At 38.1% G+C, this 22,390-nt stretch overlaps 1 protein-coding gene and 1 pseudogene across 5 annotated transcripts in view; one reads left to right on the top strand and one right to left on the bottom strand.

The window, feature by feature from the left end:
- The window catches only part of RALGAPA2 (Ral GTPase activating protein catalytic subunit alpha 2), a 278,920-nt gene that overhangs the window by 176,823 nt on the left and 79,707 nt on the right, over positions 1-22,390 (bottom strand). For 2 of the 5 annotated variants that reach the window (XM_036417809.2, XM_036417810.2), the window contains exons 15-19: positions 21,595-21,832; positions 17,399-17,563; positions 13,727-13,867; positions 3,999-4,136; positions 2,110-2,207 (exon numbers count right to left, since the gene is read on the bottom strand). In XM_036417809.2, coding sequence (XP_036273702.1) covers positions 2,110-2,207; positions 3,999-4,136; positions 13,727-13,867; positions 17,399-17,563; positions 21,595-21,832 — 780 coding nt within the window. The remainder of the gene's footprint in view (positions 1-2,109; positions 2,208-3,998; positions 4,137-13,726; positions 13,868-17,398; positions 17,564-21,594; positions 21,833-22,390) is intronic. The other 3 variants (XM_036417812.2, XM_045574682.1, XM_045574683.1) reach the window with 2 other exon arrangements.
- On the top strand, positions 9,096-11,487 carry LOC118707817 (annotated as a pseudogene).

Here is a 22,390-nt window from a genome sequence, read left to right on the forward strand (position 1 = left end):
AAATAAAGAATACATTGTCTGAAATAAAAAATATTATACAGAGTCCTAAAAACAGAATCGAAGATCGTAAGAATCAAGTAAAAGATTTGGAACATAAAGAGCCAGAAGACACTCCTCCGCAGAAGCAAAAAGACAAGAGAATCCAGAAAGTTGAAGGTATTGTAAGAAACCTCTGGAACAACTTCAAGTGAACCAACATCAGAATCATAGGGATCCCAGAAGATGAGAGAGAGCAAGATATCGAAAACATACTGAAAGAAATAGTGACAGAAAACTTCCCCCACCTGGTGAAAGAATTAGACTTACAAGTCCAGGAAGCGCACAGAACTCCAAACAAAAGGAATCCAAAGAAGACCACACCAAGAAAGACACATCATAATTAAAATTCGAAGAGCAAAACACAAAGAGAAAATATTAAAAGCAGCAAGAGAAAAGTAGGTAGTTACCTATAAAGGAGCACCCATACGATTGTCAGCTGATTTCTCAACAGAAACCATTCAGGCCAGACGGGAATGGCAAGAAATATTCAAGGTGATGAATAGCAAGAACCTACAGCCAAAAATAATCTACCCAGCAAAGCTATCACTCAGAATCGAAGGCCAGATAAAGAGCTTCACTAATAAAAAAAAAAAGCTAAAGGAGTTCATCACCGCCAAACCAGAATTATATGAATTGTTGAAGGGGGTTCTTTCGGAAGAGAAAGTAAATAAAGATAAAAACTATGAACAACAAATACGTAACTATCAACAAGTGAATTTAAAAACCATGGGAATTAAAAGAAAAAAATCTGATGAACAATATTAACTGGTGAATATAATAGAATCAGAGGTATGGAAGGGGAGTGAACTGACGATTCTTGGGGAAAAGGGGTGAGGGGGGTGTGGGAAGAGACTGAACATAAACTGTGCACCTATGGATGAGGACAATGGGGGGTGGGGAAAGGGCAGAGGGTGGGGTGGGAACCTGGTGGAGGAGAGCAATGGGGAGGGGGGGGCGGAAATGAGGAACATTTGTAATAATATGAACAATAAAGATTTATTAAAAAAATGTTTAAAAATAAAAAAACTAAAGTATGTGTGTGTGTATATGTGAGTGTGTACGTGTGTGTGTGTGTGTGTGTGTGTGTGTGTATATATATATATATATATATATATATAGAGAGAGAGAGAGAGAGAGAGAGAGAGAGAGAGAGAGAGAGCCCATAAAGCAAGGGTATGACAAAGCTAAGAAAATGCTGCTCTCTCTGAGGGGACAAGGAAGGAATTTACATTCCAAAGCAGTTCCATTGGAAATGTTCTAGATTTTAAGCTGAGTGGTTGTTTTGTAGATGTTTTTGTGATCATTGAAATATACATATATACCTACAGAATACAGATATATAAGCTATTATATGACCTTTTTAAATATAAAGATAAAAGACACTTTACACTGGTTATCTTCTAAGCAAGAAAGTGTTTTTTCTCTTTTTATTTTGTACCCTTCTCTGATGTTTGAGTTTCCTATGAATATACCACATTAAAAAAAAAAACATGAATAAATAAGAGTTATCTCTCTGGGGAGGGAGGGTATGTACGGGGGGGGGGCAATGTCAAAATATGTACACAGATAATAATTTAATAAAAAAAAGAGTTATCTGCATAAATGAGTAATAGGCTACTTTTCAATTTTTTTAATACTTTATATTGGTTTTGGGTTTTTTTTTAAATGCTTTCACATATTCTTAAGAAAAAAAAACCATAACAGGTCTTTGTAAAAGATGACTTATCTAGCAACTCCTGCCAGGTGGAGGCTACTACCTAAAATGATGTCAAGAACAAGGAATCTGAATGTATGTCTGAAAAGCAAGGATATGTGATTAAAAAATCAAGAGTGCCAGATAAATACCATCTGGTGAATTCTGCTTCATGTTTTCTATTTTTGTGATGTGACTACAATTTTATACAGAAAGTAAGACTTTAAACAATTTTGAAGTTGTATGGGCTTATGACTTGTCTGAATGGAAAAATTTTTTAAAAAGAAAACTATTACTACCATTAATAAATGTATTTATTGTGACAATAATTTGCATGTTTATTTCTAATCACAAATTTGGCTGAAAAAATATCTTACTGTTATTTCTTCATATTCTTTTTTCACATGTCCTTTATTCTCTTGAATAGACTTCAGCTCAGAAGAACTCAAATTCTGTACATTTTCTACCTTTTGACCTAGAGATTTGGTGGGGAAAAAATCAAGAGAAGGAATATTTCAGACAGTAAAACTGGTAAAATATTTTTATATATAAGCAACTATTAAATTTAGATACTCTAAAATACATAAAAAGGAGGCATAGGTATGGCAAACTATTAGCCTATGGGTCAAGTCCATAGAGAACTTTTAAAAGAAATGGCTGAATGCCACTCACTGTGGCCAATGGGTCCACTTAGCACATTATGATAGCACAGGCAAGGGCCAGGAGACCTGTTCTAGCCTTGGGGAGGAGATCTCAGAGAACAGCTGCCTGAGTTAGCCAGGTGAGCTGACAGGAAGAAGAAACCAGGAAGGTGGCTGGGTACTTTTTGAGAATAAAGACTGGTGAGAGAAAGAACAAATAGCCAAAATCAGTCACTAAAAAGGGACTATCACCACAACACCTGCAAGCATTACAAAGATCAGAAGATAATTTTGTAAGTAATCTGGGACCAATAAATCTGGGGGGGGAAATACATGAGTTGATCAAATTCTTAGGAAAACAAAAAACTTTTCAAAATCAAAAAAGGAAAGAGAAATCTGAATAGTCTTATTATTTAAAAATGTGAATGGTATTTTAAAACCTTCCTACAGAAAACTCCAAGCAGTGGTGGGTTCTACCAAAATACATAAGTGAGGGAATGGAGGGGATCACAACCATCTTACACAAACCTTTCAGAGAATAGGAAATCTTCAGATAATATATTTTTCAAATTATTTTTATTGTGCTTTCTTATTTCCAGAGGTTTTAACCATTTGTATGCCATAAGCACCTATAGATGCAAACAGCAGACCTTTTTTCATTAAATTCAAAATACCGTGGCAGTTAAGAGGCAATACTTCCCTACTATCTGAAGAGGTTAGCATGACCCTGACAATAAGAACTGTGAGATAACTTGTAGACAAATACGGTTGGTTTGTCTCTTAATATAATACATGAAATTAAACTAAAGGATAAATATGTTCACTGACACCAGACACAATCTACACATGCTCTTTCACTGTAAACTCCATACATTATTTATTGTTTACAGGTCTGACCATCTGCCTCTTTGCTTTCCACACCCTGTAGTTGCTGAAAGTTGTTGGAGAAACTGTGTAAATTAATGCTGTTATGAGTTATTTTCAACATCAGTCAAGTCTATAAGCTGATAATAAAATTGTTCACAGGTCTGGGCAGTTTTCCATTCTGTCAACTTCTGTGGCCTCCTTGTGACCTTTTCCCACATCCGCCCAATCGTGTCCTGCCTTCTACTAACTTGCTGCTCTCCCTGGCCTTGGAGGGTAACCTTCTTGGCTTCATGCCTACTCCGGCCACTCTGGATATCTTTCTCGTTCTCCAACGTGCCACCCTCAGGAAAAACTAGTCATATGTAAATATAGCTTAAATATATTAAAACAGATAATGAAGCTCCACTGGTGTGGCTCTGGTTGAACACTGACCAATGAACCAGGAGGCCAAAGTTCAATTCCCGGTAAGGGCACATGCCTGAGTTGCAGGCTCAGTGTCCAGTATGGGGTATGCAAGATCAATAATTCTCATCATTTTTGTTTCTATCTTTCTCTCCCTCTTCCTAACTCTCTAAAGTCAATAAAAATATATTTTTTAAATAGTGAAAATATTTTTAGGTCAGAAATCACTGTCTTGTAATAAAAACTTAAAAAGTAAATCCCTTGAAATAAAGTTAGAATACATGTAGAAAGCACTGCGGCATGCAGCTCCTTCCCAGTCAGTCTACAATTCCGTGTCAGTGACTGAGACTCCGTACCCTGAGCGGACTCCGAGCACAGCGGCTCAGTGACATCTGGCGTGCTGCTGCTCCGCAGGAACCGTGGCGGCTGCTCTGCCACCAGGTGGCCAGACTCGACTGCAGGTGCATTTTCTGACTGCTGACCTTCTTCCAGTTCTGTGGGTATTAACACAAAACGCATAGAGATGTATTTAAAAAAATTTTTTTTAAAATAATTTTACCACTCAAAACAACTGATTCTAAAAACGTAGGTTTACATACATTTTTCCCCCCACAAAAATTGTACTATAAGATAACGTGCATTTACATAATAAAGTTTCCTATACTTGCTAATACTAATATTCTACTCCAAGAATAGATTTTTCTTTTCAGGTTCTATATGGCATTTTGTTTTTTAATCTAAATGAAGAGGAGGAATGAGGAAAAGCCACAGGAATGGTTGAGAACTGCTAAAGTTATTTGGAATTCAGGGATGGGCATACTGAGGAAAGAGACCCAGGAGGTACACGAAATGGGTTTACTTTTGAGGGGTGCAGAAGTCAGTGTGAATTTACGCACACACACTCTAAAGGAAAATAAAAGGAAACGTGGGGATTCCAACTCTATTATATTTTTAATGGATAAAACTGTCCAAAATAAAATGATAACTATTTAATGGCTTCTATCACCAAATATAAAGGTGAATTAATCAACGAAGTACAAAAATTACCTGCTGGTCTTTTTAGAGAATCAAAACATGTATGACATGAAGTAGAAAACCACAGATGAGTACTGACCGCCTGATAATCTCATCTAGCGTTACTACAAACGACATCGCTGTCTAGAGAATGAGTACCCTCCTGGCTCATTCTAAACTGTTACAGTTCGCTTTAATCTCCAGAGACAACCCAAGGCCCTGGGAGCTCACACCACCTTCTCTCCCTAGAACTGCAGCTTTGGTGTAGCAACATCTTTTGCCATGGTTGTTCTAATAATCTCCTAACTGGTCACTGTCCCCCTTTTCTTACCACCCTCATATCTATCCTCCAAGTGGCCCCAAAGAGGCCTCTTTAAAACAAAGATCTGGAGTCTTCCAGCATTGTGCAGTCAAGCCCTGCTCCTCACAGTGTATACAAGGCTCTCCATGATCGCACCCCACAGACTGACCCCACACAAGGGGCTCTTACACTCCTGTTAGTCTTCAGCAACCCTAGTCCACTTGGCACCTGCTGTCTGCTTCCTGCTGGTTACTCCTCCATGTTAATTGCACACCTGTTCCCTCCTCCCCCTCCCATACTGTCCGGGTACCCCCTCTACAGGACTCACCATGTGGTTCTGCGTGTAAACCTCACTTTGACATTCCTCACCAGATTCCACGCTTCCTCAAATACAAGTAGTCGTGAAACTTTCCGCCCACATGACAATAACAGCATCTTCTCCAAAAGTTTAATTAGCTAAAATTTCACTCCTTCTAAGAAGCAACTGACCAAAATTCAGCCTGTGTCATCTTACCTGGCAATATCAACCAATTCCTTTCCCGAAACAAGACTCACTGTCAGTGTGCCAGCGTCTGTATAACCCTTTAACTGGAGCCATGAACCAAAGTTCTGGTTCACCCCAACCAAGAAGTTGTATGTAGGAAGATTCTACATGTGAGACGGGATTTCACCAGAAGAATGCTACGTTACTTATGCTATCCAAATAAAAACTCCATTTAAAGACAACCGATACAAGTTATCAGACTTCAAAACCATGAAATTTGTGTGGTCCTTTACTTATAATTCAGGGTACTGGGCCATGGTCTAAGTTCAGACACTGAAAGGAAGCTGAATTGAGGGTTAAAACAAAGGAAAGCCACGTATAGGAGCAACCAAACGCATTAAAGCTTTGTCTTTCCAGGATGTCTGCTTTTCTCTGGGACAACCAAGAACTGTTCACTGCCCCCAGAGAAACACAAGACCTAGGTACCTATCTGTGACCTACCCCCCTCCCCTCCCCCAAGCACGGACTAGTCCTTTTCATGGGTCTATTTCCAGGCTCTGCAGCATCAGGCAACAGAAGCCAGATAGCTCCATGCAACCAGCCTCCTCTGGCTCTCTTCTTGCACTGTTTATTTTGATTATGCAAGACTCTGAAACCTTCTGGGAAGAGTTTATATTTGTTAATGAATCTACTTGTTAATCCAATATCAGTAGAGGGAGCCCAAGAGCTGTGCAATGCTCTAAAAAACAATTGGCAAGTGCCCATTTTTATGGGTAGTAGGAAGAGTGGGTTTTATTCACTTAAGTTTGGTGCCAAAAACTGGTAGATGTTGGTTTCTGGATAATGAGCAGACAAGCGAGAGCTGGGCCAACACTGGCAGCTTCTTTCTAAAGATAAAGAACATTGCCATCTGGTGAGATGTAATACAGCCACAGCACCGTGGCTTCCAAATTCAAGTGTCCCCACTGGTCCACAACACGACAGACGGATGAAGAGCCTGCCATTACCGGCTGGTCTGCCTTCCCAACAGTCAGGCCTGATGCAACCTTAAGTCTTTATTTCTGTAAAACTGTTGGTAGGGGCTTCTCAGTTGGAGAAAGTCCAAGCCTGTAGAGATCATCAGAAGTGGTGAGTGTGGGAGCATCCAGGATGAGGATGGGGAGGAAGGGGAGAATAACTATGTCAAACATGCTTTGAGGGCTGTTGTGCTATTGTTACCCTAAGCTATTCCTGCAGTTGGCCGTTAATACAGTGTGAAAAAAAAAGAAACTGAAATTCTACCTACCTCAATTTCCTGGTTTGTAAGTATACATTTTTTGTTTTGTTTTTATCACATTTTTTTTTACTAAGTATATAATCTATATATGTTTTGTACAAATGAATAAATCAACACCAGAGATATTTTCTTGATGCATTTCTTAAACACACACAACTAAACAGTTCTTGAGCTCCCTCTACTGGCCATTTATTTATTTACTTATTTATTTATTTATAATATATTTTATTGATTTTTTACAGAGAGGAAGGGAGAGAGATAGAGAGCTAGAAACATCGATGAGAGAGAAACATCGACCAGCTGCCTCTTGTACACCCCCTACCGGGGATGTGCCCGCAACCAAGGCACATGCCCTTGCCCAGAATCGAACCTGGGACCTTTCAGTCCGCAGACCGACGCTCTACCACTGAGCCAAACCGGCTTCGGTTGGCCTTTTATTTTTTAAAAAGAGCAACTGAAGTTATTAAAGCTGCTCCCCTCAGTATCAGTTGTAGCAATTACTCTTTTATAATATATTTAAAACCATTTTAATACTGATATGGAAATATCAAGATGAATTATCTTAGCCTGGCCAGCGTGGCTCAGTGGTTGAGCATCGACCCATGAACCAGGAGGCATATGCCGGGTTTGCAGGCTCAATCCCGTAGGGGCATGTAGAAGGTAGCCAATCGATGATTTTCTCCTATCTTACTTTCCCTCTTCCTTTCTCACTGAAATCAATAAAAAATATTTTTTAAATAGAATTATCCTATATTCAAAATAGAAAAAAATCTATAATTATATTATAAATTCTGGGTGTTCTAATGCATTGTTTTGAATATAACACTATTTCTGTTTGAATCAGTTCAAAGAACAAAATTCTACCTCAAATTCTCCATATTATTCATTTCCTCTCAAGCAGAGCTAACCCAGTAGCCCTAATTTTAAAGGCACTTTCTAGCTTCTTGAGAGTATGTTACACAATACCATTGCTTTATAAAGTTCCACTCAAAACGTCAGAAAACTGATCAAATAAGAATTACTTAATTTCAGCCGAAATCGGTTTGGCTCAGTGATAGAGCATCAGTCTGCAGACTGAAAGGTCCCAGGTTCGATTCCGGTCAAAGGCATGTACCTTGGTTGCGGGCACATCTCCAGTGGGGGATGTGCAAGAGGCAGCTGATCGATGACTCTCTCTCATTGATGTTTCTAACTCTCTATCTCTCTCTCTTCCTCTCTGTAAAAAAATCAATAAAATATATTTTTAAAAAATTACTTAATTTCATTTTTCCCCAAGAGAAGAATCAGCATGATTAAATTAAATTAAATGTGTAAGCTCTTCAGAAAATTCTATTTATTCCAGACATCTGACCACTTTTCAAAGAATGAGACTTATTCCCCAATAACCAAAATTCTGAATTTCATAAGCAAAATTTATATTAATTTCCTATCTTTTAAAGCACTGCGCACAATCCCAAATGCCAACCTGCCCCTGTAAAAGCACAAGAGATGTAAACCAACTCAGCACTTTGATGTTTCCCCAAGGCCCAAAGGTGAGTCAGCCCACCCCTGACAATAGCACTTCCTGGCCATCGAAGAGGTGCTACCTGGAGCCTGAAAATCAGATGCAGAAGCAGCTAAGTGAGGCATTCGATTAGGTCCCATCGAGCCTCTTTTAGATGAGGGAAGATCACAGGTTCTCTAATTACTGCTATTACAATGTTCCTAAAGAAAATCGACCATGTGCATGACCTGTAAGCACTACAGATCAGTGGTTTTAAACCGTGTGCCCTAAGAATCTTAAAAAACATGCAATACCTATGTAGCCAGGGGCACTGACCTCTTTTCCCTTAGAGTGCCAAATTAAAACATGATAGCAGCCAACACAAAGAAAGTCTAAGTTCAGTGTGAATGAATCAAAATTATACCTATCTTTTTGTCAGATTGGCAAAAAGTCCATTTTTCTAACCATTTGCAACAGCATGGATGGACCGGGAGAGCATCATGCTAAGCTAAATAAGCCAGTCAGAGAATGATAAATATCACATGATCTCACTCATATGTGGGATAAAATGAACAACATAAACTGATGAACAAAAATAGGTCCAGAGACAAAGGAAGACCGAACAGACTGTTCAACCTCAAAGAGACAGCAAAGGAGGGTGAGGGTAAGCAATCAATCAAAGGACTTGTCTGCAGGAATATTAGCATAACCAATGGACACAGACAGTGGGGCGGTGAGAGCTTATCCTGGGGGCTGGGAGTGGCCACGGAGGGGTCAATCAGGGAAAAAGGAGACAAATGTAATACTTTAAACAATGGGGGAAAATGATGACAGCTAATAATATAGAAAAATTATTATATGGGATAAACAAAACAAAAACAAAACTAAAGCCTGATACTGCTTGGCCCCTCCAGTACTCTGATATCTGGCTGTAGGTAAGTAAACACTCCAGAGTGAACAGCCTTTGTGGTTTGTGAGATCTTCAAATACAATCAATGCTGACACAGAGGACCCGAAGGCCATTATCAACGTGAAGCAGTTAGCTGAGTTTGTGGTGGACCTCAGTGATCAGGCAGCATGTATAGAATATTTGTGTGGACAAAAATACATTTCAAATTCACATTCCACTGCCTCCTAAGACTGACCCAACAGTTACCATGATTCAGGTAGAGGGGAAACCTGATGTCACATACATACAGTGATGTGGGGAACAAGACTGAGAAACTTCAAGAAATTGAAACCCTTCTATTCTATCCAGAGAGGGATTTTTTTTGTGTGTGTGTTTTTAAAAAAAATATATTTTATTGATTTTTCTTACAGAGAGGAAGGGAGAGAGATAGAGAGCTAGAAACATCGATGAGAGAGAAACATCGACCAGCTGCCACCGGGGATGTGCCCGCAACCAATGTACATGCCCTTGACCGGAATCGAACCTGGGACCCTTCAGTCCGCAGACTGATGCTCTACTGCTGAGCCAAACCAGTCTCGGCCAGAGAGGTTTGTTAACCTTAGTGTTGAGCCTCCCTAAGGTATGCTGCTCTGTGGTCCACTGGGTATAAACAAGACACTCTGTTGCTAATAGAACTTACAGTTGCTTCATTTGAGTTACTGGATCTGAACCTGTACAGAAATACATTAGTGAGGGGGCACAAATGGTTCAAGAGGTCTTTGAAATGGACAGGGAAAAAAAAATCCTGCTTTATCTTCTTTAATGAAATTGATATTGGAGGGGCTCATTCTAATGGCTGTGCTGGAGGTGACAATGAAGTACAGAGAACAATGTTGGAAATGATCAATCAGCTGGATGGTTTTGATCCTAGAGGATCAAATCATTCAAGTGCTGATGTTTTGATTATCATAGCTCTGTAGTATAATTTGAAGTTAGATAGTGTGATACTTCCAGCTTTGTTCTTTTTTCTCAGGATTGCTTTGCCTATTTGGGGTCTTCTGTGATTCCATACAAATCTGATGATTTCTCATTCTATTTCTTTTAAAAATGACATTGAGATTTTGATGGGGATTACATTAAAATGGTAATATGGCCATTTTAACTATGTTGATTTTTCCAACCCATGAACACGGGATGTTTTTTTCTATTTTGTTGTGTCTTTTTCAATCTCTTTTAACAATGCTACCTCACACCTGTATCCATTGTCAACAAGACAAGCAATAATAAGTGTTGGAGGTAATGCAGAAAAAAGGGGAACCCTCATTTACTATTTTTGAAAACCAAGTTATCAAACTGCACAACCATTATAAAAAGCAGTCTGGCGATTCCTCAAAAAATTAAGAATAGAGCTACCATATGACCAAGGGTGTGTATACCCGAAAAACAACAAATCATGTATTTGCAAAGATATATGCACCCCCATGTTCACTGCAGCATTATCCACAGTAGCCAATACCTGGAAACAACCAAAGTGTCCCATGATAGAGGACTGGATAAAGATGATGTGGTACACATACACAATGGAATACTACTCACCCATAAGAATGGATGAGATACTGTCATTTGCAACAATATGGATGGACCTTGAGAATACTATGCTAACTGAAATAAGTTAAAAAAGCTAAGAACCATATGATTTCACTCATATGTGGGATATAAAACTGAAACTCGTGAACAGAAGCAGCAGTGTTGGTTGGCAGAGGGAAGGAAATGGAAGGAGAAGGGGGTCCTAATATATATATATATGGTGACAGAAGAAATTTTACTTTAGGTGGTGGGTACACTGTGCATTACAGATCTTGTAACATAGAAACCCACTCCTGAAACCTATATGATGTTAACCAATCTCACCCCAATAAATTTAATAAGAAAATAAAGTGTTGATTGCCACTAAGAGAACTGACACTTTGAATCCAGCACTGATGTGACGAGGGAGATTAGATAGAAAGATATATAGTGATATCTTTAGATACCTGTGAATATAGCTTACCTGATCATTTTTTAAGATTTATGCACATTAAATGAGTGATGAAAGAGGTACCAGATTTCAATTATTAGTGTGACTGTGCCCAAACGGCACTGGTGCTGAGATTAGAAGTGTCTGCACAGAAGCTGATACATTTGCCATCAGAGCAGGGTGAAAATAGCTACTGAGAGGGTTTCTTAGAAGCTGTAAATAAGGTCATAAGTCCTATGCCAAATTCAGTGCTACTCCCTGATATAGGACATACAACTGAGCTCTGAAAGCTTTCATGAAAACACTTCTTTTAAGTAGAATCCTAAGCCATTTCACACACAAAAATAAATGGGTTAAAAATTGAAGAAGAAAAAAAAGACAATGGCATCATTTTAATAGTGAAGAACAAATGGCATCAGACTAAGGAGGGACTCACTATTGTAGTCAGACTAAACAGAACACACAGCAGATTGTTCTCAAAGTCACTATCCTGCAAAGTCTCTTTACCCTTTGTGCCATAAAACCAGGAACAAGAGTGCCAAAGGCAGAGAAACACATACCCGCCACTGGCCCACTTCATTTCACTTTAAATCAGGGTCTCTCAGCCTCAGCACTGCTGACATTTCAGGTCAGATAGTTCTTTGTGTGGGGGCTGTCCTCTGCATTGTAAATATTTAGCAGCATACCTGGCTCCCACCCACTGGATGTCTGTGGCATTGCTCTAGTTGTGACAATCAAAAGGGTTTGTAAGCCAAATGTTCCCCAGGGCAAAATCACCCCCGCTGAGAACCGCTGCTCTAAGTCATATTTAATGGCTGTTGGAACAGTGTACATATATAAAGGGAATCAAGAATCTTGAGTAAACTAAAATGTAAAATTAAATGAGAGCAATGTCTCCAAATGATATGACTAACAGAAAGAGATTTCTTCTGAGAATATATTCCAGACAAACTTGTGAAAACGTAAATGTAATAATATGGGGAGGAAAATGGATTGTGAAAAAAGAAAATTTTAAACCATGAAAAAAATTTTCTTTTGTGTGTATATCAGTTGAATGTAAAGCAAAACTATTTTAAATACTTCAGTAATCAACTCTAGGTAGTAGTATTTTTTTTTGAAAACCAAGTTATCAAGCAGCTAATGTACATTAACTTAAATGACCAATGCCCATCTTCCCAGGTATCATTTTAATGTCTTTCACCTCAGGTATACACTAGAGAAAAAGACTTTTCTAAGAACCATAGTTCTTATTCTCAATAAAAGATCTTCTTCTCGCATATTCTATGAATTAAATAATACTATATTTTACATACTCATCAGGGGAATTAAGCTTTAATTATACACTGCTAAGCCACAGTATGACATGATTTAGTGCTATAGAAAGCCACAATTAGGCAATAGTCAATCCTATATAATAAAGAGCTAATATGCTAATTAAACCGCACAGCAGAGTGACCTTCTGGAATGACCTTCTGGAATGACCAGTGGGTGGGGGGCAGGGTTGCGGGGCTGAGAGGCAGCAAGAGCTGAGAAGGCTGAGGCAGCTGGGGCTGCAACGGCTACCCTTGCATGAATTTTGTGCATCAGGCCTCTAGTAGTAAATAAATACTAATGTATATGGCCATCTTTCTGAAAATAAAAAAGAACATGGAAATATTTTCCTCTTTAGAAAGAAGACTCAGTTCATCTTAGAAACACTGAAAAAAGAGGTAGACTTAGACTGTAAAGCTAAGTAAATCCCTTTGGTATGCCCAAAATCTATAATGTTTTAGTACACTAGAAAATACAGTATATAAACGAATGCAGCTAAACTAAATTTTAATTGGCTAAAGCACAGGAAGAATTTTCCATTGTTTGAAAAATTATCACTTTTTAGCAGCTTTTTTTTTTTACTCAAATCTTAATACTCAGTATGAATCCACATAAACTTATCATTACTTTATATGTGATTACGACTTATTAACTCCAAGGAAGCCTTGCCTGTATAATTTTTCTAACATTGACATGCTCAAATCTTTTACAAAATTTTCTAGGCACTGTGGAAGGTATGCTGAGGGAGGCATTACTGTTTCTCTCCATTAGAAATGACAGGCCAGCCCTGGCAGGTTTGGCTTAGTGGACAGAGCGTCATTGGCCTGTGGACTGAAGGGTCCAGGGTTCAATTCCCAGTTAAGGGCACATGCCCAGGTTGCGGGCTTGATCCCTAGTGTGGAGCGTGCAGGAGGCAACCAACCAATTATCCTCTTTCCATCATTGATGTTTCTATCTCTTTCTCCCCCCACTCCTCTCTGAAATCAATAAAAATATATATATATTTTAAAAAAACACCTCTGTTTTATTATAAGACAAATAAAAAAAACTAGGGGCCAAAACAATCTTCTTATCCTTCTTAACTGAGAATGCAAAGACCAGTAGTGCTACAGAAATTTTCTTGATTATTAATTGCTACTAAACATTTAACTACATATAAAGAACTACTAATATTTATTGAAAATAAGCACAAAGTGCAATGCCCAGGCGCACATATGCGATGTGGGGATATTAACAAAGGAACCAAGGCCTGGAGGCAAGCAGGAGACGCCCAGAACACTGACAGACACATGAGAAAGCATTACAGTACCTGGCAGCCTGTGAGAGCAAGAGGAGTAAGAGAGACCAGGTAAGAGAGCGCTCACGGTGTGAAGGAGGAGCGGGACGCTTTTAGTGGCAGGCAAAGCCTCAGAAAGTTGGACACAGTTGTTGATAGACTGGCTTCTCTTAGCTTCCAGGAAAGATAAAGTAATAATTATGTCAGAAGAACATCAGGATCTTTCACTTCTTTCTTATTATCATCATTTATTGGGGGTTCTCTTTAAATAGAGGTGGGAGGGCAAAAGTAGGTTTACAGTTGTGACTATGCAAAACAGTTTATTCTTATAGTAGTATTCATTGTTGTACTACTTTCCATAGGAACAACTGCAGACCTGCTTTTGCCCCTGCCTGTATTTAAAGGAGATCACTTTAAACTTGAAAGGCATTCAGTACAAAGGACATTCAGTCATTCTGATGACATGGGAGAATGAAGGAGTTCACAAATAACCAGTCTTATTTTAGAATGCTTTGTATGTTTAGTCTGTCCTTGTTTTCTGCTGTGTATCAGATTCACATCTGGTTGTTTATTTAATTGGGCAGACATTATAATCAATTTTCCCTTCCTAAAGAACACTAACAAAAAACCACAGCGAGAGAGGGAAAATCTAGCCTAAGCTTAAAAGTATCCTATAAATAATACATAATTCAAAAATTGCTTCACTGAGGGCTGACTGTATTCAAAAACAAATCATTTACTAAATTAAATACCCTAACAGCTTAAGAACATAAAAGTCAAGTTGAAAATTAAAAGATTTGATAAATGGAAAAAGAGAAAAATCTCCATGAAACCCATCCTTTTACAACTTATCATGCTTCTTAAATCTATAATTTCCTATTGCAGACTGTATGGTGTTCTTATGTTTTCTATATATTGCTATTCAAATATGAAGAAACAGATGAACACAGGAAGAGAATATGCCATATATATATATGAATGAAACCACCAATAGTAAAATCAATTTATCCTTAAAGAAATATATAAAGACTTACCTGCTATTTTGCTATCTTTGCATGATTTTAAAATTAATAAAACAGAACTACAGACAACAGTGACACACTTGCAAAAAGTGAGACAAACTTTATACTTTGCTGTCTTTCCCCCTATCCCATGGCTATCAGAATTCTCAGTTCTAAAGGATTGCCTGCAATGCAATTAAAGTTTAATTCACAAATGTATAAAATAATATTTAAGTGAAAATGACTTCCATGTAAACATCAAATTGAATGACACAAATTTCCTAAAAGATCTGTTCATCTCTCAATGTCAGAGACAAATTTATTTGAGTGCTGTTTTAAAAAGTTTTCCTCTTATAAATCAAATATTGGCATTTTCCCAAAACCGATCACTTAAATATCTCAGAAATAATAAAATATAGAAAAATTATTTTGTGTATAAATTGACTTGTTTTAATCACTCGTTTTAAACATCTAAAATTGTAGCATTATTCACACTCAGTAACAGAGTTTTACTTTATTTTTTTTATTATTATATAATTCTATAAGGTTCTCCCTCCTAGTCTTTTTACCTTGCAAACTAGTGCAATCTCTGTTAAACTGCCACTTCCCTACTCTGCAATTCCTCATTTTATAGTTCCTTCTTGCTACCATCACTGACATTTTCTCAAACTTATAGTATGTGGGGGAAATCATAACATAATAATCTTCAATTAATCTCTTACTGACACTGGGGAAAAACTCACTGTCAAGTGTGTCTTCCACATAAATATCTCAATACTTAAAAAAGCAGCAAAAACTAACCTCAAGAGCTTCTTACTATTCTCTCATTAAAAGGTGGACTCTACACAAGTCAAAATCTACCATAAAAATATTCTGGGCCTTTTTAAAACATAAAAAGTTGGGTTATTACACAATGTAAAAATAATAGAAATGTGTAAAACCACTAATACTTAGACTATGTAGATTAATTTTGTAAAATAGCATGATATAATAAAATCTTCAAAGACCACTGCTTTCATAGGCAACAAAAAGATTTACAATTTTATAATTTTTAATTTTTAAAAATGTAACATAAAGTAGGAAATTCATATGTAAAAATTATATCTATATCCAACTCAACAGTCTGCATCTTCACTATCTCTTACAGGTTATGATTTTGAGTGTTTTTAATTTAATTATCCCCACAGAGGACAGGTTTATGGTTTTTAAGTGATACACTCTGTAAATACATTTATATGCTTTGTGAAAGTTCTTATTTTTGCAATACCATGGTTTTTCAGACACCTGAGGACACCGATAAACAGATCCTCACTGGCATATATGTGATGAGGATTTTCTAAAATGTACCATTGCCTATACCATATTGTTGGTCTAAAATATCTATTGAAAAACTAAGATGCCAATCTATTCTATAGCTGTGTTTTGATCAAGTAGTCGCATAAGAAACATGCAATGTTCAATAGTTTAATTCACTGCTCATAATAATGTGAGACCAAAGTTTTAAAAAGTGTTTTGAATGACCACTTTTATCATGATAGAATTTAAGGGTTGTGAGGGACTGCAGGAGTTCTGAGCAGCTCAGGCAGGCATGATGCCACCTTTGTCATAAACTGCTACTCCTATCCCTTTCTTTTAAAGATCCAGTGATAGAGTTTAAGGAGGTGAGATGAGAAAAGAAAGCAGTGAATAGGCGTCCCTAAAAGTTGCCTGTTACCAGGAACAGGAACTCTCCTCACAAGAGAGGACAAAGGAAAAGAGAAAGGCATTGAATAAGAGGTGAATATAAAGAAGGAGATAATTACCAACAAATGCTACAGCATAAAAGCATGACCCAGTTAGATTTAAGGTATATTTTCATAAAACTCCAACAGGTTTCTAAGTCATCTGTATTAAACCTTTATTTACTAAGCACTGAAAATTATCTGAGTGTAAATAAATCTTTGATTTATGACTGAGGGATATTGTAACTTTCTTCAGTCAACGTGTATTATAGTTGTATGGTATTATGGGGTGTGGACATGAGAAACTACAGGAAACTCATATAAATTTGTTTTAAACTTAAGTTACAAAGTCACGGGAGAGTGAGTATTTTATTTGTTCTTATTAAATACTAAATATAAGCTTACTTTCTGAAGATTTTCTCTTCTTGTTTTAAGAGTAAAGTACAGTACAGCAGTCGGATAATTGGGGTTCTTGGTAAAGTTCTTGTTTATTCTGACTGTTAAGTACAAGATCTATAGGAATGTAAAACTCAAATTTCCCAAGATACAAGAACTTTAAATGTCTCCATCCAGTCCTGAAAACTAAGTACATTATTATTGTCGCTGGAACAAGTTGCCATACTTTCTCAGGAGTCACATGTTCAACAACGATAATGCAATTAGTTGTGTGATTACTAAGACCATTTATTCAAAGTTCAAAAAAGTATCTATTTTGTTTTTTCTTTGCTCAAATATTTCACTCAAAATTAACATCTCACCCAACATTAAATCCTTTTCACAATGAAAGATTTCAAAATAAATATGACAAATTGTGTTTTAAAAGTAACCAGAACAGAAAGTTAAAAAGATACAGAGAAATCTCATTTAACAAAAGGTCTAGCTTTTAACTCCTGAGTAGAATTTTACAACTTTTACAACATTTTATTACTATAAATCCATTTTTACATAGCAACTATTTGGGAAATACTTAAATAAATGTTTACCAGTTGCTTTTTGGCGAATGATATTTCTTGCTTTCTCAACTCCTGGTGCCCCAGATGTGGTGGCACTCCTAAATCTCATTGGCTCGGTCATATCTGGGTGGCTCCGCCAGCTGAGAGAAAAGGATCTCCCCACAGTGGTTCCTTTCTGAGAATCTAGAGCGCAGCCTGATAAAGGATAAGACAAGAAAAAGAATCTAAAGGCTGAATTCATTATTATTCATTTTAAGCCTATGTTGCTCAGCAAATTTCAGACCTACAATTATATGTAACTAAAGGCCTGGTGCACAGATTCATGCACTAGTGGGGTCCCTCGGCCTGGGCTGTGACCTCTTGCAATTTGGGACTCCTCAGGGGATGTCAGAGAGATGGTTTCGACCCGATCCCCACAGGCCAGGCCGAGGGACCCCACCGGTGCACAAATCCATGAACTGCGTCTTTAGTATGCATATATCCTTGGTTAATCTCTTCCTGCCCTCCTCTCTCCCCAACTTCCCTCTTAGATTCATCAGTCTGTTCCATGTTTCCATGCCTGTGGTTTCCACTCTTGCACTGAGCATACACCTCCTGGTGGTTAGTGCATGTCATAGCTATGGGACGGTGGGATGGTTGCTTAGGCCTATATATATATATATATATATATATATATATATATATATATATATATATATATATGAGGCCTAGTGCATGAGATTCATGCACTTGGGGCAGGGGGGAGGTTGGTCCTCAGCCTGGTCTGTGTCCCTCACAGTCCGGGAGCCCTTGGGGGATGTTCAACTGATGGCTTTGGCCTGCTCTCTAGACATCTTTAGCACTGCAGTGGAGGCTGGAGAGGCTCCTGCCATCACCGCTGTGCTCACCAGCTGTGAGCCAACTCCTGGATTGAGTGTCTGCACCCTGGTGGTCAGTGTGTGTCATAGCAACCAGTCATTCTGCCATTTGGTCAATTTGCATATTGGCCTTTTATTATAGAAGATTAGCAGTTTCTCTTGTTGCAAATTAAGTACTATTTCCTGATACTATAATTTAGGAAGTTATTCATCTATCAGTAATCTAAAAATTCTTAGTGCCAAAGTATTTTTAAAGAATCTACAACAGTCTCATGAAAATTAACATATCTTCATAATGCTCATTTCAATATACAAAAAAATATTAATAAACCTATTTCAATATAAGAATAATGCAAATGAAGTTATACCACTGCTCCAAAAACTATTTTCATAAATCAAAAAATCAGAGATCCTAATTTTAGAATAGTACTCCATCCTGTAGGCACCAACCTCTCCATATCCCCAAGAGAAAGTTATGCCTATATTCTCTAATTACAGACAACCAAATTAGCAAGGAAAATGAAAGTCTATAAATACAAAATCTTATTTTAGTCAAGCTCCAAAACAATAAAATATTACAGCTCTGTGATTCAAGTTCTCTTCTTCTCATATTACTCTGGTCAACTATTTCAAATGAGTGGTCAAGAAGTCCAAAAGAAATACAGGAGAAGAGAATGAGACACTGAGATTTCAGGCACAGGTATTATGTGGCTGGTGGCTGCCACCTGCGGCTTGTTTTCACACACAGGTTACTCTAACAGTGTATTTTATTTCCACAACTCCAGTGCTTCCAAGGGTGGTATTTCTACAATAAATGTTTAAATCTGTTTTTAGAATAAAGCAATATAATAAATAAATCAGAAGAATGCTCCTTGGTCACTAATTAAATAAAATTTCTTCTGTATCATCCCTAAAATAGTGTTTTTGAAGTTGTTTATCTTCCTAAGACAAGTCTATCTTTTCCCATGACTCTCTTTGTTCACACAGTGGGAGGGGGAAAGAGTATTTTGAGTGCTGAGGGGGAGGGTAAATTAAAAGCATTTCAGGAGGCAGGAAATGTGCTTAGTTCGAGAAACTCCTTACCTCCTGTCTCAGCAGCTCCCTACATCCTGAAAGGCCCCTCTGGTCAGGAAGACTCTCTTCTGGGCTGAGAACCACAGTTTTAGAGGCCAAGCTCCCGCTAGAAGCATCCTGGTCCTCGGGCCTGGGTTTACACAGAGGCCCTCAAAGCGGCCACCGAGCACAAGCAGAGGCTAAGGGCACAACTTCCTGGTTCCCTGACCCCACTTCAATCTCAATTCTCCAGCCTAAGGTATTATTTAGGAAGGGCTCTGTGTAGCTTCAAATGGGGGAGAAAAGAAATCTGCAGCTAAAATGTTACAAAATCATTAGACAATCTAAATCTAAACTAAAATAAAACTGTCCCACTGGAATACCACATGCTTAAACGACTATTTTTGCTCTTTACTAACTTGCTTTTAGTAACTGATGCTTTGGCAAGCCACTCATAGACTGCAATGAAGATACTGTAAGAATCAGCCATATTAATGACTCCCTATAGTTAATTAATCATTGTAATTCATTCACACCTCCAGTATGCACATTCTCTTTTGTCCTCTCTCACACTGACTATTGGGGTTCACCATGTGACTGGTTTTGGTAGCAAAACTGAGCAAGCAGATATTTTAAATGCACCTATTGCTCAGGCATCCCTCTTGCCCCAGCTAACAGCTAGCCAACCCTAGAAGTAGAGCTGCTTAGCTGACGATTTCACAGTCTAGCTCAGCAATTTTCAAACAGTGTACTGCAAGAATTTTTAAAACATACAATACCCGACTATTCAGTCAGGGGGCTTACCTCTTTTCTCTTAGACTGCCAAGTAAAAAAAATGACAACAGCCAACATAATAATAGCTGTCAGGTGTGAATGCCAAGTCTTAAACCATAAATATATAGGTCATATAACAGTGTTGCACCTTATTGGTCTTGCTGCATAATAAGGTTGCACCTCACTGCTTAATTCTTAGTACTAGAAATCATTATATATAAGATATGTAAGCATAAGCACCTGATTTTTTAAGAAGTCACTTTGGAGCAAAAGGGTAGTTAATAACTATTATTATTTTGTAAAGCAATCAAAATTATACCTATTTTTTGTCAGATTGGAAAAAAAAATTGAACATATTTTTTGGTGTGCCAAAGAATTTTAATAATTAGCTTATGTGTACCAGAGATGAAAAAGGCTGAAAATTGCTGGTCTAGCTGACTTCAAACACAGGAGTGAATCCAACAGAAGAACTGTCCAACTAAGTCTAAAACTGCCAGCATATAAAATCATAATCTAAATAAACAGCTCTTATTTTAAGGCACTGTGTTTTGGGGTGTTTTGTTACAGAGAGAAAGCTAACTAACACAGCCCTTATTAAAGCTACTGTTGAGGTTGTAGTGTACCACGAAAAGCAATGTCCCATTTATGAGTCTGAGGAGCAAGTCCTCCCAGGTTTCAGGACCAGGAAAAGCTATACATCACCTAAGCAAGTGGACTGTCTTTATCTTTTGCACTCTGTGATTCTCTGGTGTAACCCTATGAAGATCAGAGTCAAATCTGAGGCTGCCCTCTTCCCACCTCCCTGGGAAGCACAGAAGGCTCTCTGGCATGCATTTTGGAATTTGAACCAGGCCTGTGGTCCCATACCTGGACATTTTGCCCCAATACCCTTACATATCTTTTACAGTGCATGTATTTCTAAGAGATGCCTCAAAATCTTTACATAATAAGTTGGAGTGCAAGTGAATTAATCAAAGGACTTAAGACAAAGGCTGCCATACTGTCATACTCAAAAAAACCACCACTGATGTTTTTCCTCTTGATCTGATTCTAGGTTATCAAAACAGTGTTTGCTCCCAAACACATCAAAGCCAAATTACTCCCATGTGGTGTGGCATTTTGAGTTGGATTGGCGTGGCTTTGATTTCTGGCTTTACCTCTTCTTAGCTATGTGATCTTGAATGAGTCCATCACTGGACTTGGTCTTCAGTTTCTTTGCCCATGACGTGGGGATCATAGTATCTACTTCATAGTGGGTGATGGGGGTGAAGAGAAGGAATATGTACAAAGCACTAGCCATCATTATTGTGTTTACTACTACTCTCCTTTGTCTTCCTTCTTCTTCCACAGCCTCTTCATAAATGCATCATCCTCATTAAGGGCACAGAATGCTATGAGACACAATCTACTGCCACCATTAAAGATAATGCCTACGTGGCTGGCTCAGTCTGTTACAAAATTTCATGCATGAATTGCCTAGAAAGACACACTCCTTCCCTGATGTCTAAGACACATAGTGTGACCCTGTAAGACTGGAAATACCTTTGCCTCGTTGTTTCTTTTCCTTTTGTTCACTTAGTTTGTCCAGAGGTAGGTTTGTCATCTCCACGCCATAAACAGTTCTTGCAAGCACCGCTGTCAAGGAGTCCATGATGTTGGCCCACTCATTTATGAGCTCCTCCCACTGTGTGAGGGAGGACAGCACACCAAGAAATTCGTCCCAGAGCTCTCGAGAAATGTACACACAGAGGTTTGCTCGGATCCAGGCCACAATGAGTGTCTAAAACCAACAATGAAGAGAATTTATTATCTTCATTTGGAAAAGGTACAATTTTTAACAAAATATCTTAAATTACTATTAACAAAATGAATTTTAAAATAAAAATGGCTTTTGAATTTTTTTTTTCTATTAATTTCTCAACATTCATTGGATCAACTGTAATCAGGATTTGAGCAACTGGGAAGTTAGTTACCATTAAAAACAAACCTACTGATTCAAAATCATTCCAGTGTCTGTGTGGCTGGTCCTGCATCACTGGGGAGACTGGGGAGAAGACAAAGCTCTCTGTACAACAGCTTATCTATTTCCTGAGTCAGCTCTTTTCATGATTCCCTGCAGTGGCCACTTCAAATCTACTCTTCCTTATGTAAACCTCCAAGCTCATCAACTTTCCTGGTTTTTAGCAGGTGAACTCACTGTGCACTTCAGAGAAGACAGACCCATTAAGCAAGATGCCCTAAACCTGTGCCCACAAGACCCCTGTCTGTCCATCACCTGCCAGCTCTAAGCGAAGAGGGACCCCTGCTCTTCTGTACTTGTCCCCACCTCTGCTCTGCA

The sequence above is a fragment of the Pipistrellus kuhlii genome, unplaced genomic scaffold, assembly GCF_014108245.1.
Source record: "Pipistrellus kuhlii isolate mPipKuh1 unplaced genomic scaffold, mPipKuh1.p scaffold_m20_p_6, whole genome shotgun sequence".
NCBI lineage: Eukaryota > Metazoa > Chordata > Mammalia > Chiroptera > Vespertilionidae > Pipistrellus > Pipistrellus kuhlii.